Here is a 27,424-nt window from a genome sequence, read left to right as displayed (position 1 = left end):
CAAAACCCCTCTCTGTCCATAATCCTGGCAGTAATGGTAATAATAATGAGAAGAATAATACTATTCTTATGCTGCTCAGCACAGTCAAACGTACTACAACTGAACTCTCGCCCCCCCCCCCCCCCCCCCCACCCCGGCCCACACACACTGATACTGAGCTCAGTGAGTGTAAGAGCAGAACACCTTATTGTGCATGCTAGATGTAGGAGCAAAGAATGGCTGATAAATTAAACTGATGTTGGGAACAAACAATCAAACCACAAAGACTCTTAGAAGTTCAGACAAACGAAGACGAGTTTAATCCAGTTACCTTTCAGGACCGTCAATTGACTCCCGGAACAGCTGAGATGGATGCTTCAATGATCTTGCATTTGTATACTCAGTTTGCGGGCGGCAACTGACTGAAAGAATACCAATATGTCATCTGAGTAGGCTGCTGCAGCGTCGATTCGTGATCACAATCAGTCCTCGAGGCTGAATCTCGGTAACGCCGCATGTCTCTGATTTTGTTTTTAAATTTTGTTGTTGTTTTACTGAGTTCTTCTAATATTTTTTTTTTTAAATTCTGTGACACTGCCAAAGTCTGGAATAACAACTTTGATTAACGGGACTGAAGCGGAACTGAAGAAGACAATCGGTTGAACGTCGCTGACATTACTGAATCCGCGGAAGGCAAAACTGACACCAATATGACTCGACCGGCGGCATAAGCTTAGTATACATGCGAATCTTTGAAACGGGACAGATACGACCGTTCGGTCACATCAGTACTAGGCCTACTCAAGTCTGTTGAACTTTCACTAAACTGGTTAGTTGAGAATCTCAGTTTGTAACTGTGATGCGACACTGGCAGACACGACTATCCGGACCGTTCGCCGGCCACATACTTCTTAAATCAGATAAATATTCACTTAACATGTTAGTCATATTTTAGCAAACCGTAACCTGTAGATCTATCAGGCTGTCAGACTAACAAAACAGAACAGAAACACTCGCACAGGTGTCTCCTGACTGCTTTCGAAATCGTCAAAGTGACGAGCACACTGGCCTTGTGCGTCACACTACTGACGAACTTTCACTGGCATCGTTTGCCTTCACGTGCAAGTCCGCGGCGGCGGAATGGATTTAGAGCGACGGCCGGTGTACAACATGCATGGCATGAATCTTTTCTCGATGTTTCAACTTGAGTTACAACAAACACAAGCCTTGAGCCTGCACTGACTTGACGGTTTATTTCTGGGGTGGATTTTATCATCATCATCATCATTGGCGCAGTGTGTGTGTGTGTGTGTGTGTGTGTATAGCTGAAGCCGGAAGCATCACTGCGTTCGGACAAATCCACTGATATGCCCTACACCACATCTGCCAAGCCGGCAGACTGATGCCTGACTGACCAGCAGCGTAGCCCAACGCTCTGTGTGTGTGTGTGTGTGTGTGTGTGTGTGTGTGCGTGTGTGTGTGTGTGTGCGCGCGCGCGCCGCGCGGCATGCGTTTCCCAATGTGTGTGTGCGCGTCAGTGTGTTCAAGTCAAGTTCAACTGAAGCCGGTATGAATGCGTGTGTATTTAATGTGTGTCTGTGTCACAATGTGTGTGTTCCAGAAACATCATGTCACACACACACACACACACACACACACACACAGGCTCTCTCTCTCTCTCTCTTTGGTTTATTTAAGTCAAGCAGACTGTGTGTCTCACCGTCCGCACGCTTTGAAGCTGTCTCTGCTGCATTGCGACAGTGGCCTCCCCTCTAGAAACTTCGGGGTTTTTTATGCGTCGTTTCGGTGACGCCGGTAACCGGAAGATATTTGCGACCGACAATAAGTGTAGTTATATAATTTCCAATATCATATATGCTATCTAACTATTGAACTTAATTGTGTCAGACAGACCTCTGGAGGGTCGGTCGGTGACAGTTGAGAATTTAAAACGACGTGACTTCAGTATCGGCGAGTGCCATTGACCTTAAGGGTGTAGACTCCAATAGGTCGTTAAACTCCAACAACTCGAGTGCCCACATGCATGTGATCAAGCTGTTAAAAGTTGGGACTTCGTTTGTTCAGAGCATAGACACCAACATTTCCGTGTCCTCAACCCAAACAGTTAGGACAGTACATGTTGATGAATACTTTTGAACGTTTTATTTTTGTTAACAAATGAAAGAGACTGTGTGCTCGCAAATTAAGTAAAGTGTATCAGTGATATCACTTTAGTTGGACAAAATCATGAGCGGTCGAAAGGAAGACGTCAACCTTGCTGCTAGCTGTTTCGATGAACACATGAAATATGCTATTGAGCGTGTGCGACCATTCTTGGTGGATCACCTGGAAGTGACAGATTTGTTAGACCACTTGCTTGGCACTGTCTTTCCCTGCATCAGTGACATCCAGGTAAGGCAGGAGGAAGAAGAGAGGATGACAGGTGAAGGCGAGTAGGGGGGTAAATAAATAATGAAACTTTCCTCTTCATCTCAATGAAATGGCGAGTGAGCATATTAGGAAAATATTGACATTGACTCCGTAACTGGTAGAGAAGACAGGCAAATTTATCATCAGTCAAGGTAGACTGAGAAAGGTAGACAGGTATGTGAGGCTTTGCCACATGACACGTGCATACACACACCTTCATACACATATTCGTATACATTGTATGTGTGTGTTTGTGTGTGTGGATACATGAGCACTGATGCACATTATTTATACATGTATCACAATCATTTATTCCTGTATGATAATACATAATGTATAACCATGTGTACACGTTTATGATTTTAGGTGAATAAGGTCATTCTCTGCGATCCTAATCCAGCCCTCATGTCTCATATATTTCTTATCCTTTTTATTCTCCCTTAACACTGTGAAGGGTCTTTTGCATAAAAGAACGGTTGACCAGAATCCCACAGGTCTCTCGGTTGTGTGTCAAAACCTGGGCCTCTGCAAATGGTTTTCCAGTCTGGCATTCTGCAATGTTGTCAGTTCATGTTTTGTTGTTGTTTTTTGTAGTTGTCTTTTGTCTTCCTCTCTGTCTCTCTCCCTCCCTTCCTTAACTATTCCTTTGAGGATTATTTTAGAAAGACCATTGGATCTTGTTACATGGTCATGCAGTTATGCTTTTCTTTTCTTAACTGTAGTCAACAGGTTTTAGTGTGCTCCAATGTGCTGATTTATGGTTTGGTACACTTGTTCATTGGTGGTGTGATCAATGTGTGTGATAATTAGTATCTTGCGATTATATCTGATTTCCAGGCGGAGAATACCAGAGAGGAAAAAGTGCGCAAACTATTGGACAGATTAATCAAACGTCCTGCTGCAGCATTTTGGATTTTCATCGAGGCTCTGTTCCAACCGCGTGTTGGTCAAGGACATTTAGCGCTCAGGATTTTGGAGTAAGTTTTGGCCAATGCTGTGCATATACTGTATTGTGCTCGCTTATACTGTGCTTACTCAACACTAGATTGGCTGACACATTCGTCCTATAGCCAAAACGCACACTGACTGACTTTTGTGATCTGGTGTTATTAGGGTTGCGCCATCTTTCATATCTTCCCCAGCCGGAAGTGAGAGTCGACCCGACTGCGAACCAACCAAGTTAGAATACAATACATCTCCTTTTTTTTTTTTTTTCAATAGACATTCTTTCATAAACCGAATTAGTCGAACGAAACCGAATATTCTGAAAGAACTGGTTCGTTGTTGTTGTTGTTGTTGTTTCACATTTCTTTCTTTTGGGTCCGCTTCCTGAGTCTCGCTGATCGTCTCGGCTGAGATGTCTGGGCTGTGGCTGGCTGCAGCTCCGGACTCCCAGGTGTTGGCAGGCGTGCCAGCGTCCACTGGGCTGCAGGCGTCTTCTCAGCTGCAGGCGTCTTCTCAGCTCAGTGCAAGCCGGCTCTGGGCTGCATCCGAGAATGCATCCAAGTCAGGAGGTGCACAGGAGGTGGGAGAGACACCTTCTGCAGTGCTAGTGGGCACAGATGGATAAAGTTTCCGTGCCATCTGCCTATTTCTCCTCAGGAGGCCACCATCAGAGGTCATGATAATGAGGCTTCTAAGAGCTTCATGGCTTCTAATCACCGTGCATCCTTTCTTCTGGTCAGGATTCCAGACAGCATCGCCAGTGACAGGTCTTCAGGGCCAACTACACAATGCCGTCTGTCATAGTTAACCTTCATGTTCTCGCAATACTGCTTTTCCCTCTTCCTGAGGATGTAGTTGTCAGGGGTCTGGGGCAGGAGGGTATCGGCGGGACATAGGATGCTGGTTTTTAGTCTGTGTTCCATACTCAGTTGGGCGGGGGAAAAACAATTGGGCAAGGGTGTGTTGTGGTACATGAGTTGCCCAAGGTAATCGTCACCACACTTCTTGGTCTGAACGGCATGCTCAATCTCACCATTGGCTTGGGGATAGTGGGGGGAGGAGGTCACATGTTCAACCCCCCAGGACTGGGCAAAGCTGGCGAATTCCTTACTGCTGAACTGGGGCCCGTTATCCGTGACAAGGATATCTGGGATGCCATGGCGACTGAAGACTTTCTTCATGCAGGATACAGTCTCTGCAGTCGTCACTTTGTTGGACACCAGTGCAATCTCCACATCTCTGGAGTAGTAGTCAATGGCAAGGAGGAAAAGTTTTCTACTATGCTGAAAAAAATCAGCTGCGATCCTGGATCAGGGCCGCTCTGGAAACTGTGTCCCTTTCATTAGTTTCACTCTGGCCTTTTTGTTTTTGGCACACTCAGGGCAGGTTTTCACCATGAGGTCAATGTCTTGAGAAAGGCCAGACCACCACACACAGTTTGCTGCGTTCTCCTTCATCTTGTTGACGCCTTGATGTCCATCATGGAGATGACGCAGAACGTCTTGTTGGAGAGAGAGGGAATCACCAGCCTTTTGCTTCACAGTAAGAGGTCGTCATAAACAGACAGGTCGCCCTGTTCATTCAGGTAAACCTTCAGTGTGTTCTTGTCTGGCCACCCATTCTGCACATGATGCATCACTACTTGAAGGGTGTCGTCTTTCTGGAGTTCTGACCTGATCTCATCCAGCCTCCTGTCTGAAGGTGGCAGGGTCAGCAGGACAGCATTGACATATGCCTCCACCTGGCAGGTCAGATCGTTGTCCACTGTCTCAGTCGTTGACAACGGTGCTTGGGAAAGTGCATCAGCAGTGTACAGTTCCTTGCCAGGAACATGAATGATGTTGAAGGCATACCACATCAGTCTCATCCTGAAGTGTTGGATGCGAACAAGAAGTTCATCAATCAGTTTTGATGAAAAGAGGGAGACGAGAGGTTTGTGGTCTGTCTCCACATGGAATGTCATGCTGATGAGCAGGTCGGACCAGTGTTCGAGGCTCCAGGTGACAGCTAGCACTTCCTTCTCAATTTGGGCGTACCGCCGCTCGGTCTCCGTCAGCGAACGACTTGCATAGGCGACAGGATAAAGCACCCCATTGCCTTGGCATTGCAGGAGTATCGCCCCAAGTCCGAAGCTACTTGAATCAGCGGAAACTACGGTCTCGCGATCTGGGTTGTACAGCGCAAATGTCTCTGGTGATGCTAGAGCATCAAAGGCAGACTGCTGATCCTGTCCCCAGGTCCATGCGGCATCCTTGTGTAAGAGCTCTCTCAGAGGCTTTGACTTCTCAGCCAGATCGGGTATGAACATCTGTCAGCATTTAGCGTGAGGCTGCCCTGTGACAGCCTGTCAAGGACGTTCTTGAGCTTCATGTCAAGGTCAGCCTTGTCCTTTCCAAAGACAAGAATGTCATCCATATGGCACAGCACTCCATCCAGGCCCTGAAGGATGTTGTCCATCGTATTCTGGAAGTGTTCAGGCGCCAATGATATGCCGTACGGTCGACGCTTGAACTTGTAGCGTCCAAATGGCATTATGAACATGGTAAGCTTGGAGCTTTCTTCGTTTAACTGGATCTGGTGGAACCCGGAGTTGGCGTCGAGCTTTGAGACGACGTTGCCCTCAGAGATCTTGCTCAGCATCTCCTCTGCTGATGGCATGGCGTACACTTCTTGCTTTACACTCTTGTTCAATCTTGTCAGGTCCACGCAGATTCTGACGTCGTCACTAGCATTTGGCACCACAACGATGGGACTGGACCAGTCAGCAGGCATACTATCTGGTTCAATGACACCACTGTCAGTCATTTTGTTCAGCTCCGCCTCCACCTTCTTGAGCAGAGGAACTGGGACACGTCTGGGCACGGACTTGAGAGAAGGGCTTAGCATTGTCCTCCACCTCAATGTTCCACTCCCCCTCTAGTTTACCTAAGCCAGTGAACAGCTTGGGGTAACGTCGCTTTACATCCTCTGAAGATGTGAACTTGATCTGCGCTTGGGTCTTGGGAGACTGCTGATTGGCTTTCAGCGTTCGAATGGCACGTACTGAGAATGCACCAGGAATGTCATGGATCAGTCCTAGTTTGTGAATGGCAGGCATACCCAACAGCAGTTTAGAGCTTTTCACGACATCCACTTTCTCTTGAATGCTTGTTTGGCCGTGGTGGAGCCTGATGTAAGCAAAACCTTTGAAACCGAGACGCTGGTCACCAGGTCCAAGAAGAGAGCGGTCAGCTGTGTGTAGAGTCCCAAAGGCTGGCTTGTAGATGTGATCTGGCATCACAGAAACTTCAGCTCCAGTGTCGATACACCAAGTAAGCTCTTGTGGTCAACATTGAGTTTGATGTGCCACTCCAGGTTGGTCGATGGCACTGACTTGTCGTTCATGCCTCCAATAAAGTAGCTGTCTTCCCCTGCATGCTCAGCTGGGTCCTGAGAAACTTCACAAACTGATGCTGAACTTCTGCAGACAATAGCAAAATGGCCCATCTTGCTGCACTTCTTGCAGCAGCTCTTAGCTGCAGGACAGTTCTTCTTTCCAGGAGAATGTCTTCCGTTGCAGTAGCTACAATTGTCACTGGCCATAGAACCACCAGAAACCTGGCTGCTTCTCTGGTTCTGATGTCTGAGGTCTCCTCTTTCTCCTCCATGTCGCTGGTCGCCGGTTTTTCTGGAAAATGCATCAGTACTGGCAGTCTTGGTGTCAGCAAGCTCTTGCTTCACCATGTCACGCATAGAAAGAATCTGGATAGTCTTGTCCAAGGTCAGTTCTGCCCCTATGTCATACAGCTTCAGCTTTGAAGAGTCATCTTTACATGCAAATACTAGTTTATCCCTAATCATTTTATGGACATTGTCAAATTTGCACGCTTTTGCTTTCTCTTTGACTGTACGCAGCCACGAGTCAAACGACTGTCCTGGTTCCCGTTGTAGGCAGTACCAATACTGTTGACGTAGCATCAGCTGCGGGTCACGTCTGTGAAAGTGTTGGTCGAATTTGCGTCTTGCTTTCTGCCGGTAACTCGTTATCCACGTCGTTTGGATCTGAACTAGCGTCCAGAAAGACAAAGTTCGAAAAAATCTCTAGCCCGTCATCGCCAATATGATTCAAAAGCAGTCCTACCTTGACAGTGTCTGGCTTCGTCGACTCGCGAACTTCATTCGCCACTTTTCCCAGGCTAGACTAAGATTACCGCCGCTGACGACCAGGGCCTCTGGCGTTCTTGCGATATGTGCGTTAGCCATTACGTTACGCTATCGATCCCACTTCTGACACCATGTATTGTGCTCGCTTATACTGTGCTTACACAACTCTAGCTAGGCTGACACATTCGTTACATAGCCAACACACACACTGACTGACTTTTGTGATCTGGTGGTATTACGGTTGCGCCATCTTTCATATCTTCCCCAGCTGGAAGCGAGAGTCGACCCGATTGCGAACCAACCAAGTTGGAATACAATACACACATATTATATATATACCTCAGTGTATGTAGGTTTTGCTTTAGAGGCAAGTCAGCTAAGTATCATTCTTATTCAAGTAGTAATGTACACATGCAATTGTCAAAATTAGATTTGTTCAGTATTTTAGCAGTAATAACAGTTTTATGATGAAGTACAGCCGTGAGGGCAATTTCAGTTTCAGTTTCAAGGAGGCGCCAAAGCGTCCGGATTGATCCGTGTCCCCAATACCACATCTGCTTAGTTTTTTAAAGGGCAGCACGCACACACACACACACACACACACACACACACACACACACGAATGCACAACCCACACATACCGTACACACAGACACACACACAGACACACACAGAGACACAGACACACACAGACACACAGACACACACACACACACACACACACACACACACACACACAGAGTGAAAGTGATGGGTGGGCTTTGAGAAAGTATTTTACACTCTGCACATTTTTAACACCAAATAGGGGCGGGTGGGTGATAGTTTACAGTATATCGCTGTTAAAATAGGGGAGGGTGGGTGATAGTTTACAGTATATCGCTGTTAAATTTCCCCCTTGCTCCCAATTTGATTTCAGGGAATACAGCGAGCATGGAGGGGTGATTCCTGAGAGAGTGGAGCGCCTGCGCCGAGATCATTTTTGACCGGCAGAATCAATTAGGCCCCGAGCCCAACCAAAGAGTAGGACAACAAGAAATCTTCCATCAGCAGCCATAGCAGCAGAACCATTCCAAACAGGACCACTAGATGTCATCGGGAGCACGTCAGCCAGAGACTGGTGTGTGTGTGTGTGTGTGTGTGTGTGTGTGTGTGTGTGTGTGTGTGTGTGTGTGAAAGAGAGAGAGAGAGAGAGAGAGTGTGTGTGTTAAATGAGGTGATGAGTTCCATTATGGATCATGTACCTAGCATATGTAAAAGAACCCACGGCAACAAAAGGGTTGTCCTCGGTAAAATTGTGCAGAGAAATTCATAGGAAAACGAATAAACGTGCAGGCAAAAAAAAAAAAAAAAAAAAAAAAAAAGGGTGGCGTTGAGGCGGAGCATTTCAGTTCCTGAAGAGGAAAGGTTGAGGAGGAGCAGTGCATTTCAGTTCCTGAAGAGAGAAGGTTGAGGGAGAGCATTTCAGTTCCTGAAGAGGAGAGGCTGAGGAGCATTTCAGTTCCTGAAGAGGAGAGGCTGAGGAGCATTTCAGTTCCTGGAGAAAAAAGTGTGAGGAGGAGCATTTAGTTCCTGGAGAGGAAAGAATGAGGAGCATTTCAGTTCCGAAGAGGAAAGGTTGAGGAGCATTTCAGTTCCTCTACCCAAGCTGACGAATCTTTGGAGGCCAGAAGTGCAGTTGAAGCTCACAGTGCAACTGGCTGTCTGTCAGAACTGTCCTGCTGTGTATGGAGTCAATGTGAGGAGAACGAATTCCATTCTTTAGGTATCGGAAGATTCATATGGGACTGTTGTTTGAGGGACATGGTAGCGGTCTCCTCTATGGATGTGACGCTCACCCAGTCTGGCTCCGCAGTTAAGTGATTATTGTCGTCAGTAGATGGGCGCAATAGCCGAGTGGTTAAAGCGTTGGAATTTCAATCAGAGGGTCCCGTGTTCGAATCTTGGTGACGGCATCTGGTGGGTAAAGGGTGGAGATTTGTCCGATCTCCCAGGTCAATATATGTGCAGACCTGCTTGTGCCTGAACCCACTTAGTGTGTATATGCAAGCAGACGATCAAATAAGTACGTTAAAGATCCTGTAATCTTATTCTATGTCAGTGTTTGGTGGGTTATGGAAACAAGAACATACCCAGCATCGGTATCCCGGAAAACAGAGTATGGCTGCCTACTTGGCGGTGTAAAAACGGTCATACACGTAAATGCCCACTCGTGTACATACAAGTGAACATGGGAGTTGCAGCCCATGAACGAAGAGGAAGTCGTCAGTAGGGGATTAGTAGGTGGTGTCCTGTATAGAGAAGGCACCACTGGACTTCTCTGAAGTGACTCAGCTGCAGCGCAGGGTTTCCTCTGGTGTATGGCCTCCTGGCAGCCTAACATCGATATTTCCCTGTTGACTTCTAACGCTGAGACTGCGGCAGTTGAACCTGGGTTTGGCTGATTGGGGGACTCGATATGAACAGCGTGGGAGTAATGTTGCTGAAACAGTGCAGATGGTGGGGCAGCAAAAAAAGGTTTCCATTCATCAACTTATACCAGTATCTGTTTCAGATTTGGAACGGGATATTTTGTGGCCGCAACATTGACAATGTTTGTCAACATGCTGTAAACTAAGGATTACGCTTTGCTTTACACCGCATTTGGAAGCATGTTCAAGTCCTGTTTCATTTTCAATTTTGAGCCTGCTTTTTTGGTTTTACTTTTGATTCAATATTGGGATGCGGATTGCGGATGCGTTTGTAGTCTACTTTGAGGTGTGAGATATGAATGAAATGATCAATATATCTGTATAATCAAGGATCAAGGGTTGTGTCCTAGCATCCAAGGCACTCTGTAGACAGGAAGTATTAATCTGTTTTTGTGTGCGTGTGTTTTAACATGTGTGTTTATTACTTGCACTGACCAGTACTCTTGTGTGTGGGTTGGAGAAGGTATGTGTATGTTCAAATTGTTAGTATACATTAAAAAAAAAATCAATCTCTTGTGTCTTATTCATACTGGATGGTTGAATGTTCTTCGAGCTGTCAGGAAAGCACTAGATGCACACATTATTATTATCAGTAGTGTATTCTTATTGTTGTTATTATTATCATAATTGTCATTATTATTACTGTTATTATCATTATCATTGTTATTGCTATTGACAAATATTTTCCAGGTTTGCAACAATATGAGGAAGAACGTTTCACCACTCCCAGTTGCCATACAACGCTGAGGAAAATCTGGTACCTCAACCCCCCTGACAAGCTTTTTCGGCCTGAAAATCGACACCAGTGAGGAGCATCAAGGACAGGGTCACCCACATTGGTCTCATACCTATATGGGCCTGCAATCATCTAGAAATCTATATAGCGCCTTTCTCTGAACTCTTCTCAACTCTGAATGACTTTGATGACTTGGGTCAGCAGCAGTTTCTATGACAATTATAAGAATATATATATACTTGAAAGAAATGATTCTTCAGATCAAAAAGCGACAACAACACAAAGATGATTTCATTCAGAAATCCTGCATTTAAAGTACATTGTGAAACAGATGTTTACACACACACACACACACACACACACACACACACACACACACACACACACACGTGTTTGTGTATGTGTGCGAGTGTGCATGCGTATGTACTCGAGTTTGTTTTTAGTGATAATGTATTAGCATTGACAAATGAAAACCAAAACTAATTTCATTTCATTACACCCAGAGGGGTGGTAGAGGCTTAGGGAGGGAGGGAAGGGGAAGAGCGAAAGAGAAGAAAGGAGATGATGAAAAAAGATTGAGAGCAAAGCAAAGAGTGGACTCGGCTGGAGTGAAGTCCCTTGTCCTTCCTGCATTCCTGCCTGTGTTCGGGTGGGACATCAAACACAAAACACTCCACAGCTGGCCATTGCTCTGTCTATGTCTCCAGACCTTGCACTTGGAATGAACTCCCTCTTTTGCTTGGTCAAGTCTCTGCACTCAGCTCTTTCAGGTCTGGCCTTCAAACGTACCTCTTGCCAAAATAGCCCCCAATACCTCTCTACCTCCACTTATTTCATCAGGTCAATTTTAACAATGTATCACTCTCTCTCTCTCTCTTTCTCTCTCTCTCTGCGAGTTGCGTGAAGTTGTTTGACGCTCAGATTTAACCTGCTCAGCGTTTTGTCTTTTTGTCCACCTTCAGGGTCAGTGAAGCTCAATTTCAAACATATCATCCGAGCATTTTTGCTTACATAGATTTACGATTGGCTGTTTATGTATATGACTGTTTTTAGCCCCCCGCCCCCACCCCGCGCCCCCTCCCATGTAATAATAATTTATTTTTTATATAGCGCTATAATACAAGCATAAGCAAGCTCTAAGCGCTTTACAATCCAGTACCTAAAGTGAAACAAGAAAGCATATAAAAAGTAGTAGAAACATAAAACAAAATCATTAATATTATAAAAAAAAACCACAATGCATAAAACTCACAAAGTAGCATACTATCAGTACTACAACTGTTACACTCCAACACACACACTAACACCCACGCACAGACACACACATGATTAAACGGCTGAGATGACAGCAATTTTCACTTAAAATACATACATGTAAAAAGGAACATAATTGTAATCTGCATGCCACAGATTTTGTAAAAATTGTGAAATAAAATTTTGGATAGAAAAGGTAAAAAGGGTAAAAATCGGGTCATTCTCCCTATCGAACCACACCACCATCATCCATCTACCCACTCCCATTCTCTCTACTCTCCCATCACACACACTCACATTGCCATGGGCCTGGGACAACAGTACTATTAGAGTTATGACAAGCATTTTTTTTAAAAAGATTAGTTTTAAGATTTACTTTAAAGGTAGATAGATGAGTTGTTTGTCTGAGAGCAATAGGCAGAGAATTCCAAGTTGTTGGGCCGAAGACGGAAAATGACCTCTTTCCACAGGAGTTAAGGAAGTATCGGGGAACAGTTAGCTGGGAGGAATCTATAGATCTCAATGTTCTGTTTGGCAAGTACGGGTTAACAAGCTCAGAAAGATATGAGGGTGTGGTATCACAATTCAGGCACTGAAAGCATAGGCAGGCAACTTTATATTCAATTCTGGCTTGAACAGGCAACCAATGAAGTGTCCGCAGGAGAGCAGTAGCACTCTCTCTCCTCGACTTTTTAAGGACGAGTCGAGCTGCACTATTCTGTATCTTCTGGAGTTTGTAGAGTATCATTGGGAAGGCCAGCAAAGAGAGAATTACAATAATCTAGGTGGGATAGAATGAAGGCAACAGCAAGTTTGCTGGCGGCATCAACACACAGGAAGAGGCGGATTTTACTGATCTTACGAAGCTGAAAGTAAAGAAGGCAGAATGCAGGCAGCCTCACTCCATTTTCAGGGGGCTTTCCCTGTTTATATGACACACCAAACACTGACATCGATCACAGGGACGTTAACATTCATATTAATTTTGATATGTGCATATATGCATGAAGTGATTCAGGTACCAGCATGTCCGCACATCTGTTGACCTGGGAGATCAGGAAAGCTCCGCCTTTAACCCACCAGATGCTGCTGGGATTCTATCTCAGGATTGAAAGTTCAGTCCTTTAAGTTTAATCACTTGGCTGTTGCACCAATTCATGTTTGTTGTTAGGTCTTTATTTTTCATTACATATGGTTCATTCTGTGAGAGACAGGGAATGTGTACGCATGCTTATCTGGAATACGTACATTATTTTTTCTTTGGTACTTACAGACTTGTGACTCTGCCATATCACTTTCTTTTGTTATCTGTTATCACATGGTGTAGTTGACTTTTTAATGTGGATTTGCGCCATACCAACTGGATGATTCAACCTACCAAAGTGCCTTATATCAAAACTGAGCATGGGTGGGAACGGCGGAGACTGTACTATGCAATATCATCCAGTGTTGCGCTATACTGTGCAGTACAGTGCAATACAATACATTAATTTTCAGTTAAATGCAGTCAACACAAAATTATGCAATATAAAATAGTGCGTTGTTATACAATACCATACCATGGTCTTTTGATTTTTGCTGTGTGACATTTTCACTGAAGTGCGCTTATTGTCTGTTGTTATTTTCTTCTTCCATAGAATATATCCCTAAATCTCTTTAACTTTTGAAGGTTTGTCGTTGTTGTTGTTGTTGTTGTCTACTGTGATTATTGATTGTATGCAATGGGTTGCCTTAGGTTGACATCTAAACATTTTATGTCTTTTATGTACATACATGTTGAATTACTGTGATTTTCATATATTGTTAATGTATTTTACACCACAAATGAACTACTCTTGTTGAGATAATAAATTTTCAGTACTCTTTGATAAGGACACCCAGAATTTTATGTAAATCTACCTTTTGAATTCCATTGATGCCTAGGAGTAGTGGTTTGAAGTTATGTTTCATTCTTTGTCTTATTTGTTGTGCACATACATACATGCACTTCGTTTTCTGAGGATTTAAGTACATGTGATTCATTTGTGTCCAATAGTTAAGTTCAGAATATCATCTTGAAGTCCATCAGTTACTTTACAAGTGCCTGAATTGCTTTAATTTATGGATGTATCATTGTCACGCGTCGACATATCCAGAATGTGAGACTCCCCATAGCTGACATATTTCTGTAAGCCGCCAGATAGGCTGGCAACGCGTTAGGCCCGAATACCACGTGCGAACCAACTCGCGTCAGTGAGTTGTGATTTGGTTTTTGATTTGTTGTTTTTGATTTGTTCCTGTATCTTTCTGGCACTTCACTGTCAACTGCTGTGAGAGTCATTTCGACCAGGGGTTTTGGGGGTTGATCTTCCCATGTCTTCTGCTGTGGTGAAGCAGCAGGTTGTCGTCATTTGTCGGCGGGCGTTGCAACGGCTGGAACACCAGTTCCAGGTTTTTCACATAACCTGTCTGAGGTGAGGGTGTGTGATGTTTCCTTGGTCGGCTGGTCGTTTGGACTTGCAGGAATGGTGGTGGAGGGAATGTTTGTTTGAATTTGCTGTAGCTGTTCATATTATTTTGTTATTAAGAGATGCCGTGAATACATGTGTTCCTATCATCATTGTGGCTGTGATCATGAAGAAATATTAATAATGTTTATTATTTTGGGATAAATTAAAGTAAATCGAGTCAAAGTTAAATACATTATTGTAACGGCAGGTTGGATGGGCGGGATGATAGGTTGGGTGTGACTAGAATCTTTCAGAGTCAGAACTGACACTTTGCCATTCTTAGGTTTTTTTCTTCCATTGTGCCCGTTTGGACGGTTCCACTCCTCTGCTGGTTGTGGCTGTGGGCTGGAGGGAGGTCTGCATGGTGCGGGACTGGCAGTGTTCTGCGGCAGCGGCGCAACCGCGTCGACGATAACAGCCAGCGACGACGACAACAGCGTCGGCTGGAAGAACTTGGTCGCTGTGTTAAGTGCTGTCCCCCAACTTACTATCTCCCTTATCCCATCCATTCCTGACCGCTGGTGTATTCTGGACTGCGGCGGCAGAGGCTGAACACAGCGGACTATATTTTTTGTGTGTTTGTAATCGCGTGAGAGGGGTAGTTGTGTCAGTATTGTTTTGTTATTGAATTTCGTGTTCGAAAATACCAGATATTATATTATTTTTATGTGTGTGAATAAATGTTATAAGTGGGATCTGGTTGTTCCGACTGGTGCGGAGGGCTGACAGATTCATTGTTGAGTTTTTGTCATCGTTCGTCCGTCTGTCTGTCATTCTGTCAGCCGTAGCGTGACAATCATCTGCAAACATTTTGCATTTACATTACGTGTAACAAGGTAAGTCGTTAACATAAGTGGAGAATAATGGAGATTTAAAATTGGCCAATCTAAGAAGGATCCATATGGTACTCCATGCTTAAAAGATGTAAAATTTGAGGTTTGATTATTCACTGTTACTGTTTCCTATCAGAAAGAAAAGATTGTATGAGGTGAGAATATTCCTGCGGCGATTCATAAGCTTCCAGTTCACGTAGTAAAAAGAATTGATTGATTACGTCAAAAGCTTCTTTTTTTATCTATAAAGAAGAGATCTGTTAATCTCTTTTCATTTATGCTATGTAGAAGACTGTCAGTGAATTGTATGAGGGCTGTATGACAAGAATGAGTTTTACGAAATCCGGACTGGTCTTCATGAATGAGGTCGTTGTCAAAGAGGTAAGAATATAAAGATTTTTGCAAGTGTCTTTCAAAGGGTTTGGACAGAGCAGATAGGACAGAAATTGCTCTGTATATTGATGGATCAGAAGAATCACCAGATTTGTACATTGGAATGACTAGCCTGCTTGAATTTTGAAGGAAAACATTTCTTATCGATACACTACCCTTGCAAATCAGTTGCCGCTGCAGTACCCTGCACAATTGTTTAATGTGTCAATGCTATATTTCCTCCACAGTGATAAGTATGGTGTAGATCATTTTACAAAGTTGGTGCTTTCTGTGAGAAATCATTTAATCATGTGGATGTACGTGAAAAATGTCAAAAGATTAAATTCAAACTCAAAATTGTCGAAGTTGAAGCCACAGCTACAACAGCTTCATTGTAACGAACCCCCCCATGTTATGGCTCTTTTGAAAGATTTAGAGCTGACCTACTTTCTAACCGTCATTTTTTCTTGCAAATGAAGATTTCCGAACTTTCACAAGCCTTGTAAAGTGTCCCCCCCCCCCCCCCCCCCCCCCCGACCCCGCCATTCCCCCAGTCCCAACCAATGGCACAATACATAACTTCGAGGCCAAGTTCGAAATATGAGATGAGCAATTCCATTGACCAATCATCAGCTGCTGAGTGCATGGCGAGCGCGTGATCACCTCCCGAGTGCACCCGAATGCTACTTTGGCAACTGAGAGCGTCGCCTCCATTTCGAAGTATTTCGTTTTCCAAAGTTTTACCAAATGCCGTCTACAAAGTTATTAGCAGACGATGAGTTTGAATAAAAAAGAAATCAAAAGGCAGAAAGAAAGCTGTGGTTAGTGCAGAATCGTCGGAAATTGCTTATGAATCGCAGTCTACACCGTCACAACCTGACACGCGTGCTGTCACATCAACAACAAAACTGATCGTTGGTTCGAAAACACAATCTGAGCCAGAAACATGGTCTGTGGTCAAAGAAAACGCACAGAAGAAGAGTGGAGCACAAAGGGGAACGTGATACTCTGCATAAAAACGATCTTCTTCTTCTTCTGCGTTCGTGGGCTGCAACTCCCACGATCACTCGCATGTACACGAGTGGGCTTTTAAGTGCATGACCGTTTTTACCCCGCCATGTAGGCAGTCATACTCCGCTTTCGGGGGTAGATAAAAACGATCAATACCCTGTTCAACGGATACAAGTGTAGCCACTGTACTGAAACAGGCGTGTGTTGCTGTACTTCAGGTCTGTGGGAGAGGGATCCACTAATATCCATTTTTAGATCAGTAGATGGGTCCTGAAGATGGTTATACTAAGTGGATGTGCCCATCTTTTTTTATGTACATGGGTAAAAAATGCAGCCACAGTTACGTTAACTGTACGGTCCGTTTTCTCAAAATGACATTTATTACAGTCGCATCCTTTTTTAGGAACACAATAATTTTACAGTCGCATCCTTCTTTACTGAGGAACACAATATTTTGGGTTTGAGTGGAGATATTTGTATGAAAATTGGTAGGTGTATGTAAACTGAATGGCTGCTGAATACTATGAGACATTCTCTAGACTCTAGCTTGTGTAGCTGTCATGCAAATAAAGAAAATGTTACAGTCTGTGACGAATGAAAAAAAATTTCAGCTTTCTGAAATAGATACTAATTGATTTTCTAAAAATTTGAAATTTTCTCTTGGTATTCTATGGCCATATTTCTCTGTCCATATCGAGAAATAAGGAATTGGAGCTTTAGATTAGTTGTGGCTGAGTTCCTAAAAACGTTATTAAAAATGTTCATCATCCAATAACTTCTGTTTCTTTTGTCAGATTTGCTTAAAAAAAGAAGAAAAAAAATAAATAAAAAGAATATATCTATAAAAAAAAAAATAAAATAAAATAAAAAAGAAAAGAAAAAAAGACTACTATTCACGTGTTACAATAGTGTGCAAAATTTCAAGATTGTACCTCAACTCAAAGCTGAGAAACAAAAATTTAATAAACATTTTTTAGACGCCGTGCGCCACCTTAAGGGCTATGTGCTGTTTAATGCTTAGAAGTTTGAGTTAGTGCTGTTATGTGCTGTTTAATGCTTAGAAGTTTGAGTTAGTGCTGTTATGTGCTGTTTAGTTCTACTTATTCTAAGGAATGGTAAACGCTCTTAAAAAACAAACAAACAAACAAAAAACCCAACAAACAAACTTGATATTGGTATGAGGAGAGACGGGCACAATAGCCGAGTGGTTAAAGCGTTGGACTGTCAATCTGAGGGTCCTGGGTGGAGATTTTTACGATCTGCCAGGTCAACATATGTGCAGACCTACTAGTGCCTGAACCCCCTTCGTGTGTATATGCAAGCAGAAGATCAAATACGCACGTTAAAGATCCTGTAATCCATGTCAGCGTTCGGTGGGTTATGGAAACAAGAACATACCCAGCATGCACACCCCCGAAAACGCAGTATGGCTGCCTACATGGCGGGGTAAAACGGTCATACACGTAAAAGCCCACTCGTGTACATACGAGTGAACGCAGAAGAAGAAGAAGGTATGAGGAGAGAGCGTGAGTGAAAGTGTGCAACGTAAATCCTCACTGTTCCTCTCGAACCCTCTTTATACATGAATACATTTCTTCTTTTTCATCTTCTTCTTCTTACTACTTCATCTTATTTCAATGAGACATTAACACGAAACAAAGATTTGCATATAGTGTGTGAACGTGGGAAAACCATTGCATGTGATTCTGTCTAAAAGTTCATTGATGTGGAAGTTTACACAGCTCTAGCATGGAAATGTTCAGTGTGTGCATGTACACATGTGTGACAATGTGTGCGAGGGTGTAATGCTGTTCAAGTTGGTAAACCCAAAAGTTTTTAGTGCATGTATACACTGATGCATGTGCGCACGCGCGTGCGTGTGTACATACACACACACACACACACACACACACACACACACACACACACACAGGTCAATATCTGTCTTACACACACACACACACACACACACACACACACACACACACAAATATACACACTGATCAATCACTGTCTTGCAAACACACACACACACACACACACGAACATTGTGTGTGTGTGTGCGTGTGTGCGTGTGTGTGTGTGTGTGTGTACATAAGTGTCTGGATCTGTGTCTGTTTGTGTACACACTTTAAATGATTCGAGAGAAAAGGGTTCTCGGACAAAGGCCTGTTCAAACGTTGTCCCAAAGGATACAATCGCTTCACGGAGAGCCTTTACTGTCTCAGTGAAAGGGCCACTGTAGTTTTCAGCAGGCACACACAGATCTACTGGCCAAAACCCCTTACAAGACAGGCAGGGAGACATTGAGCCATACAATTCCATTTGTCCGGAGCCGTTGATAAATAAACCTCTGGTACAACAGTCACTGCCGCACCCCTCCTCTATAGCTGTCTCTTATCAAGTTTTCTTTCCTATTTATTGCGCTTTAAAAGATGAATGAAAAGGCTATAAAAGTGGGCTTTTGTGTGCGTGGGTGCTGGTTCGTTACATCAAACAGTCGACATGGATCGATGTTTCTTTGCACCCACTGAATTGGAATGTGTGTTGTGAGAAAAGCTGCATGTGAAAGAACCAGCTACAACGAGGGATTTAATTTGTCCAAGGAAATAATGATAATGATAAAACACACACACACACACACACACACACACACACACACACATAATCCTAAAACTCTTCACATGGGATTACCCCAAGGTTCTGTTATTGCCCCTGTTTTATTTAATATCTTGTTGAACGACTTACCCAAACACTTATCAAATGATGTGATCCTAGTGCAATACGCAGATGATATATGTATGTGGATGAATGTAACTATGAAACGGAATACATCCAAAAGGGCTTTAAACTATATCAAGAAAATATACCAACGAGAAATAGATAGATTAAATAGATATATTGCTGATAATGGTCTTACATTATCATCAGAAAAAACACATATTATGCTTTTTAACAATGGTACAAACCCAGAAGAGTTACCAACATTTAAGATTGAAAATGAGACAATTCAGTATAAAGATACTGTTAAGTTTTTAGGATTGATACTTACTTCAAAACTAACTTGGAACAGCCATATTGAATATATATTAACAAAAACAAGAAAATCTCTAAACTTACTCAAAATTGTGAGTAAACAATACTGGGGACAAGATACAACGATTTTGAAACATTTATCATCATCACTTATTCGATCCAAACTATCCTATGGACAAGAAGTCTTTTTCAATGCTCCAAAATATTTGCTAAAGAAACTTCAAAGCATAGACTGCAAAGCATTTAGACTTGCCCTTGGTGTACCTTTCCATGCATCGACCCTCGGAACATACAAAGAAATAGGAGTACTACCTTTAGATGAATACCGAAACCTCGCATGTGCTAAATACGTATTGAGAAGCTCAACAACTGAAAATTATACATCAGAGGAAGTAAAAATTACATCCGAAAACAGCTTCCCCAAAAGAGCTAAAAACATATCTTATTTAACACCCATTGGCACGTTTGTGTCAAACCTGTTCGAAAAATCTAAAATTAATTCAGATGACGTAGACACACAGAAGACCGTAAGTCCATACCCCATCTGGGAGATGAATAAAGCACATTTTGATGTTAATCATACTGACATTAAAAAGAATGAAAATCCGAATATCATGGCAACGGAAGTCCGAGTACACCTTCAAAATAGATACCGTGATCATTTACAGATCTACACAGATGGCTCACTATTAGACAATGGCCAAGCAGGTTCAGCTTTTGTTATACCAGAACTGAAAACGGAAAGATCATACTATATTGGTAAAAATCGTTCAATATTCACTGCTGAACTTATTGCTGTTCTTATGGCTCTAAATCATATTCTTGATCTTCCAATTTGCCTTCTACAAGTCTTGTTTTGCGTTGATTCCAAATCTGTATTATGTGCTTTAAACTCACCAAATTGTAAGAACAAATCTAAAATCATACTAGAAATCAGCCACATTTGACATCTTTTAAGCTTGAAAGGAACACATATTACGTTTTTCTGGGTTCCTTCACATCTTGGTATTCTCTACAATGAATGGGCTGACAGGGCTGCAAGAAAAGGTGCAAAGAACGAACAGGGAACCATAGAACTTTATGTGCCTCTATCTGTACAAGAGGGTTATCGAATACTAGAAAAAACATCGTGGAACAAAGTCAGAGAATTATACCAAGAAAACGGCAAAGCTTTAAACCATAGTGTAATTAATGGTCAACAACCGGGAACTATCGATCAGTCAAATACATACAGTAATTCAATAAGATTAAGGCAGATTCATACATTATCAAACAGGATAAAACTGAACGCTTTTGTAACAAAGTTCAGCAAAGATGTCAGATGCATATGTGGAGAACATATTTCTAGCAACCATGTAATATTCGAATGTCAGAATCTAAAATGTTTTTTGCCAGACTTCACCAAAAGTTCTTTTGAATGTGTTATTAACAATTCCAATATGTTATTTGTTATTGCAGAAGGTTTGCTGCATAGTCCTATAGGACATTTGTTATAGATGTTATATTTGTTTGATGTTGGCGTTTATAACGTTTCCATTTTTCCTAGCGTTGTCTCTCCCTATTCACCCTCCACACATACACACACTTTTACCCCTCCCCCTCTCACAGCCCCTACCCCCACGGTTTTTTTTTGTTTTTGTTTTTTTGTTTTTTTTCGTCTAATATCACTTCAAGTGGAAAGACGTTAAACTGAAGACAACAACAACACACACACACACACACACACACACACACACACACATATATATATATATATATATATATATATATATATATATAAAGAAAACTATTGTAGGCCTGTTTCAATGATGACAAGAAAAGAAGCGGTGTTGTACTGTATTGTGAGAATCCATTCTGCATATCAAAAATGACACAGGGAAATATGTTGTGGCAATAACGTAAGACAGCATAGCACGTCACGATACGACACGACACTACACGACGCACCACATGGCAACACTACACACGTCATAACATAACCACACCACGCCACATGTCATAACCATACCACACCACATCACACCACACCACACCACACCACACCATTCCATAGGATGTAACAGCCTGCGGTCATAACCATATCGCACCACACCGCGCGGCACCATAACAATATAGTATCACACAACATATATAACGAAGTGCAATGCAATGCGAGGCAAAGTAACACAACACAGCACAGTACAAAGCAACGCAATACAATGCAATACAACACGACACAACACAACAAACACGATAGCAACACAACGCAACACAAACACAACACGACACAGCGCAGCACAGCACAACACAACAACATAACACAACACATCCACTATGGTCAAGAAAAGGTCGGCAAAAATTATTCGACAATGTATCACGAAAGTAAGACCTGTTCTTAACATGCCACAACCAGGACTTTTTTCTGTTTTTTTCCACATATGTAGCCCACTGTATTGTTTCGGCATTCATTTCTTGAAAGAAAAGTTTCTTGAGACCCAAGTAATTAAAAGGCAGCTGGGCTTAAAACGGGTAAGTTCAGGACTACACAGAAGGCTGACACTGCAGAAAGTGCGTGTTTTCAATCAAAACTTATTTTAGACTTGAAATTCTTCTTCTCATCGTCATCATCATCATCGTCATCGTCGTTATCGTCGTTCTTTCTTCTCCTTCTTCTTGTTCTTCGTTTTTCTTCTTCTAACACATTATCGTGATTTTCTTTAATCGCAGTCCGTCAAACAAAACGTGTTTTTAATTTAAAAAAAATCTTTTTAAGGAAGGAGGCGTTTGATATGGTTTGGCTATAGCTACTGATGGTCTGATCACCTTGAATGCCGGTCAGTGATAACTGGACATTGTGTTCATGAAATACAGTTTGAGCTGGACATTCTGTTCATGAAACACAGCTTGCACTGGACATTGTGTTCATGAAATACAGTTTGAGCTGGGCATTGTGTTCATGAAATACAATTTGAGTTGGGCATTGTGTTCATGAAATACAATTTGAGCTTGACATTGTGTTCTTGAAACACAGTTTGAGCTGGATATTCTGTTCATGAAATACAGTTTGAACTACACATTCTGTTGTGTGTGTGTGTATGTGTGTGTGTGTGTGTGTGTGTGTGTGTGTGTGTGTGTGTGTGTGTGTGTGTGTGTGTGTGCGTGCGTGTATGTGTGTTGTGTGTGTGTGTGTGTGTGTGATTACTGGTAATGAATGTCTATTTATGCCCTTTTTCTGTCTTGCTGCCGACCATGCAGCAACGCCCTCCCCCCCCCCCCCCTTCACAATCCCTGTTCCTACCCCACCCCCCACCCCCACCAGCCTCTCCTCTCCCCGCTACCCCCTTCCCCTTCCGCCCGTGCCTCCCTGTAGTTCTTACTGTCTTGAAATGACTCTCTCTCTCTCTCTCTCTCTCTCTCTCTCTACCCCAGTCGTTGTTGTTCCATGGATACCCCACAGGCACAGAAAGCGGACTTAGAAGAAAAAAAAAAAAAAGGGGGGGCGGGGGGGTGGAGGGGGGGGGGAGTAGAGAAGGTGAGGTGAGTGCAAAAGTGTCGTCAAATCCGCGCTGACAAATTTCACGAGCTCGAGCACAAACGAAGAGACGAGTCTTCAGCTGCGATGTTTTCCCTCCACCGTCTCATTCAGACCCTTGACAAAAGGGGAATTGGGCGTTCAATTTGTGCACGAGGATTTAAAAGCCGAGTCACCCATTTGAATGAGGCTTCGATCCGGACAAACGCTTTGGCAAGACACCAGTTATTGTGCGGCTGACTTTGGGTGAGTGTTGGTCTTCTTCTAGGGAAAAAAAAAATCTTGCTTGTCCTCTCCGTGATTCGTATTCGTCTGTGTGTCGCTGCAACAGCGTTTATACACTTGGGGCGCCGTACTCGAGAACGAAAAGTTTTTTTCCACTGTTCCTGGATCCACAAGTTTTATGTAAGTAGTTTACCATATACCTTTTGACATGTTTGCATAGTAATAATCATGATAATGAGAAGAAGAAGAGAAAAAAAGAGAAGAAGAAGAATTTATAATGAAGAAGAAAGAGGAGGAGGAGGAAGAAGAAGAAGGAGCTGGAGAAGAATTAGAAGGAAGATGAGTAGAAGGAGGAGGAGGAGAGGGTGAGGAGGACGAGGAGAAAGAGGAGGAGGAAGAAGAAGGGGAAGAAGAATTAGAAGGAAGATGAGTAGGAGGAGGAGGAGAAGATGGACGAGGAGGAAAGAAGAGGAGGAGGAAGAAGAAGAATCAGGAGCAGGAGGAGGAGGAGAGGAAGAAGAAGAAGGATGTTCAGTAGATATTGACGAGCATGTAATCATTTCAGTTCGTGATTGCGGAATCCATTGACATGTTTCAGATATCATGGGGAAAAAAGAGAATGACAAGATAACGACATTTTTATTTTTTTTATTAGACAAAAAATCATTTAATCTGCCACAGGAATTCCTGTTCACCAATCTGTCTTTCACTGATTCATTTTAAAACATAAGGATCGACATGGAAACAGCATTTCTTGAGTCTACTTAAAGAGTAAGAATTGACATGGAAACATTTCCTGAGTCAATTCAAAACACAAGAGACAACATGAAAACAACACAACAAATGGCCGTTCAGAAGAGATACTGAGACATTATACCAGAGCATCACATTTCTCGACGGGCGCAATAGCCGAGTGGTTAAAGCGTTGGACTGTCAATCTGAGGGTCCCGGGTTCGAATCACGGTGACGGCGCCTGGTGGGTAAAGGGTGGAGATTTTTACGATCTCCCAGGTCAACATATATGCAGACCTGCTAGTGCCTGAACCCCCTTCGTGTGTATATGCAAGCAGAAGATCAAATACACACGTTAAAGATCCTGTAATCCATGTCAGCGTTCGGTGGGTTATGGAAACAAAAACATACCCAGCATGCTCACCCCCGAAAACGGAGTATGGCTGCCTACATGGCGGGGTAAAAACGGTGATACACGTAAAAGCCCACTCGTGTGCATACGAGTGAACGCAGAAGAAGAAGGAGAAGATCACATTTCTTGTTGATCATCCTGGCTTGTACAATTATTCTCTTCTGTCACCTTGAATATCCTGGAAAGCTATGTTGTTTGTTGTCATGAATCAAAATGAAAAATACCTAATCGATTCCTCAAGGTTGATAAAATGTCGGTTTATTATTTCAAACATGAATATAAAAAAAAAGAAGATAAGATAAAAATGAGAGGATTAGAAAGAGAGAAGAAGAAACGTGTCAGAACGATTGCTTTTTCATTGTCTGTGGTACTGGGTTTGAACCCGGTATAAAGACACTTTTTCATGAGTGTTTGAAAAATGCTGAAAAAGGGCAGTTTTGTCCACTACAGAAAAATGCCGATTTGCCACAACTACGTTCAGAACCTGGTGAATAAACAAAATGAATGTTCCTTTTCTTATGATTCCTGGGGGTGGTGGAATCGCATAGTATACAGCCATCTATACTGTGAGAATATTTCAGCTATTACGTTCGACAGTGTTCGAAGGATTGTGAACGAACAATTGACTGTAGCAAATTCAACAACGGACATAGGTTGAGATGGACACGTTTGTGAGACATCGGTGAATGAACAACGTTGAACATGCACACACACACACACACACACACACACACACACACACACATGCACGCACACACACGCGCGCGCACACACACACACACACACACACACACACACACAGCACTTGAGTAGTACATAGGCGGACAGAAATCGCCAATTGTGACAGACGAAACGACAATAGGCGAGTCGGGAATAGGCCCACCGATCACGATGATACGTCTCAGTCTTGAAATCTGCCCCAGAGCACTGATGGATGAAGACTTATGCACATCTGTACTTTACGTCAGAACCTTCGGCAACCAAAGGGTTGTCCCTGGCAAAATTACGCAGCAAAATCCACTGTGATCGTTAAAGAAATAGGCTGTACTGACTGACAGAAAGAAAAGAAAAGAAAAGGGTGGCGCTGTACTGTGGTGACTGATGCACTGTCCCTGGGGAGAGCAGCCCGAATTTTCACACAGAGCAATATGCTGTGGCAGAAAGTAATACAATGCAGTACAATACAATACAATGCGATACGATGTGATACAATGCAATGCAATAGAATGCAATACAATACAATGTAACACCATGCAATGCAATACAATTCAGTACAATACAATGCAACACAACACAATTCAATACAACACAATACAATACAACACAATACAACACAATGTAATACAACACAATACACAATACAATGCAACACAATACAAACCAGTACATTACAATACAACACAACACAACACAACTCAGTAGATCCTTTCTCATGCCGATGTGATCACGTCTCATTTCAAACTATTCCGCGAGGTCGGGAGAGGGGCGTGGGAGGGGATGGGGAAGGGAAGGGGTGGTGGTGGTCGTGAAGTCTCTTTGTGATAGGATCTCTGCTAACGTAGTCTGGACGGTACTTGAAAGAGATCGGTATCATCGATGATAATACACTGTTCCCCCCAGCGCTGACCACATGAAGGAAAAGTAGCCACAAATTTGCTCACATGATGTGTTCGACAGGTCGGGACAAAGGTCGAACGACAAAAGCTGCCCCCCACACCCCCACCCTCCTCTCTCTCTCTCCCCCTTTCTCCTGTCTCTGTTCCTGTTTCTTTAGTCAGAGCCGTCTGTTCAGGGTCAGAGCACATTCAGCCATGGGGAAAGGTTTGTGATGTTTAGAGTTTATGTTTCTATTCATATACTGAAGCGGTATCTTTTTTTCTTCTTCTGCGACTTACTTTGAGCCGATTTAGAAATCACCATAAAACCAAATGTCATTCTCTGTCGGATTCTGGTGGGCCCTTGTTGCGAGGAATCCAGAGAAGATATTGTATTAAAATATCCTGTTCTGACGGAACTTCGAGCCCAATATCTATTCCCCCAAACATTCTGTATATCCAAGTTTATTTCGACTCTGGTTACTAATGGTATGGAACGAGGAATACATTACACACATTTGTGCTGTTTAGAGCTTTTCAACTGAGAGAGACTGTTGTAAACTTTTTTTTTTTTTAGTCGTTGTTTGTTTTTGGAAGAAGCTGCTCTGTTCAAGTTTTCAATTACCATGGCACATGTAGATTCTGCTGTTGCCACCTGTTAATGTCGGCCATGGCCTTTAATTGGAGAAACCAGTCTAGTCTTGGAGTTTGTTAATAGCCTGTCTTTCGCTTCGGTGTCATCTGTTTAGCGTCATGGTTTTATAGTGGGGGGTTACTTAGACTTTGGACTTGCGACAGAGGGTGTGTTGTATTGTATTGTAATGTATTGCATCGAGTTGTATTGTATAGTATTACGTTGTATTGCTTTGCGTTGCATTTGCATTGTGTTGTATTGTATTGTATTGTATTGTAGTACAGTGCAGTGTAGTATGTTGTTGTGTGTTGCATTGTGTTGCATTATGTTACGTTGAATTGTATTGTATCGTGTCGTGTCATGTTGTATTGTATTGTATTGTATTGCATTGTATTGTATTGTAGCGTGCGTGCGTGCGTGCGTGCGTGCGTGTGTGTGTGTGTGTGTGTGTGTGTGTGTGTGTGTGTGTGTGTGTGTGTGCTAAGTAGCCCCCCTCCCCCTACCGCCCCCAGAACCCCCTTCTCCACTACACCGTGTTTCCCGTCTCACTTTGAGCTTCTCCTCTCCCCACCCCCACCCCACAACATACCCTCTCCCCTCAACCCTTCTTCCACACACA

General features: G+C 43.0%; 2 protein-coding genes across 3 annotated transcripts in view; both read left to right on the top strand.

Moving 5' to 3' along the window:
• Nucleotides 1-1,817: 1,817 nt before the first annotated feature.
• On the top strand, nt 1,818-15,139 carry LOC143282109 (uncharacterized). Its single transcript, XM_076587612.1, has 4 exons — nt 1,818-2,391; nt 3,247-3,386; nt 8,414-8,614; nt 10,656-15,139. The coding sequence occupies exons 1-3, from the start codon at nt 2,227-2,229 to the stop codon at nt 8,478-8,480; spliced, it is 372 nt and encodes a 123-aa protein (XP_076443727.1). The 5' UTR covers nt 1,818-2,226; the 3' UTR covers nt 8,481-8,614; nt 10,656-15,139.
• An 8,179-nt stretch (nt 15,140-23,318) lies between these two features.
• Nucleotides 23,319-27,424, top strand: part of LOC143282504 (uncharacterized) — an 11,025-nt gene continuing 6,919 nt past the window's right edge. Inside the window, exon 1 of one of the 2 annotated variants that reach the window (XM_076588166.1) lies at nt 23,319-23,453. The gene's annotated coding sequence lies outside the window, so the exon portion shown is untranslated. The other variant, XM_076588165.1, reaches the window with a different exon arrangement.

This window comes from Babylonia areolata, chromosome 5, assembly GCF_041734735.1.
Source record: "Babylonia areolata isolate BAREFJ2019XMU chromosome 5, ASM4173473v1, whole genome shotgun sequence".
Taxonomy (NCBI): domain Eukaryota; kingdom Metazoa; phylum Mollusca; class Gastropoda; order Neogastropoda; family Buccinidae; genus Babylonia; species Babylonia areolata.
This window is presented reverse-complemented; position numbering and strand designations above follow the sequence as displayed.

Bases quoted from the DNA above. Each gene is read 5' to 3' on its own strand.
- LOC143282109 (XM_076587612.1), top strand. From the start codon at position 2,227: ATGAGCGGTCGAAAGGAAGACGTCAACCTTGCTGCTAGCTGTTTCGAT. The intron at 2,392-3,246 runs GTAAGGCAGGAG...TCTGATTTCCAG, and splicing joins CCTGCATCAGTGACATCCAG to GCGGAGAATACCAGAGAGGA. The intron at 3,387-8,413 runs GTAAGTTTTGGC...ATTTGATTTCAG, and splicing joins TTAGCGCTCAGGATTTTGGA to GGAATACAGCGAGCATGGAG.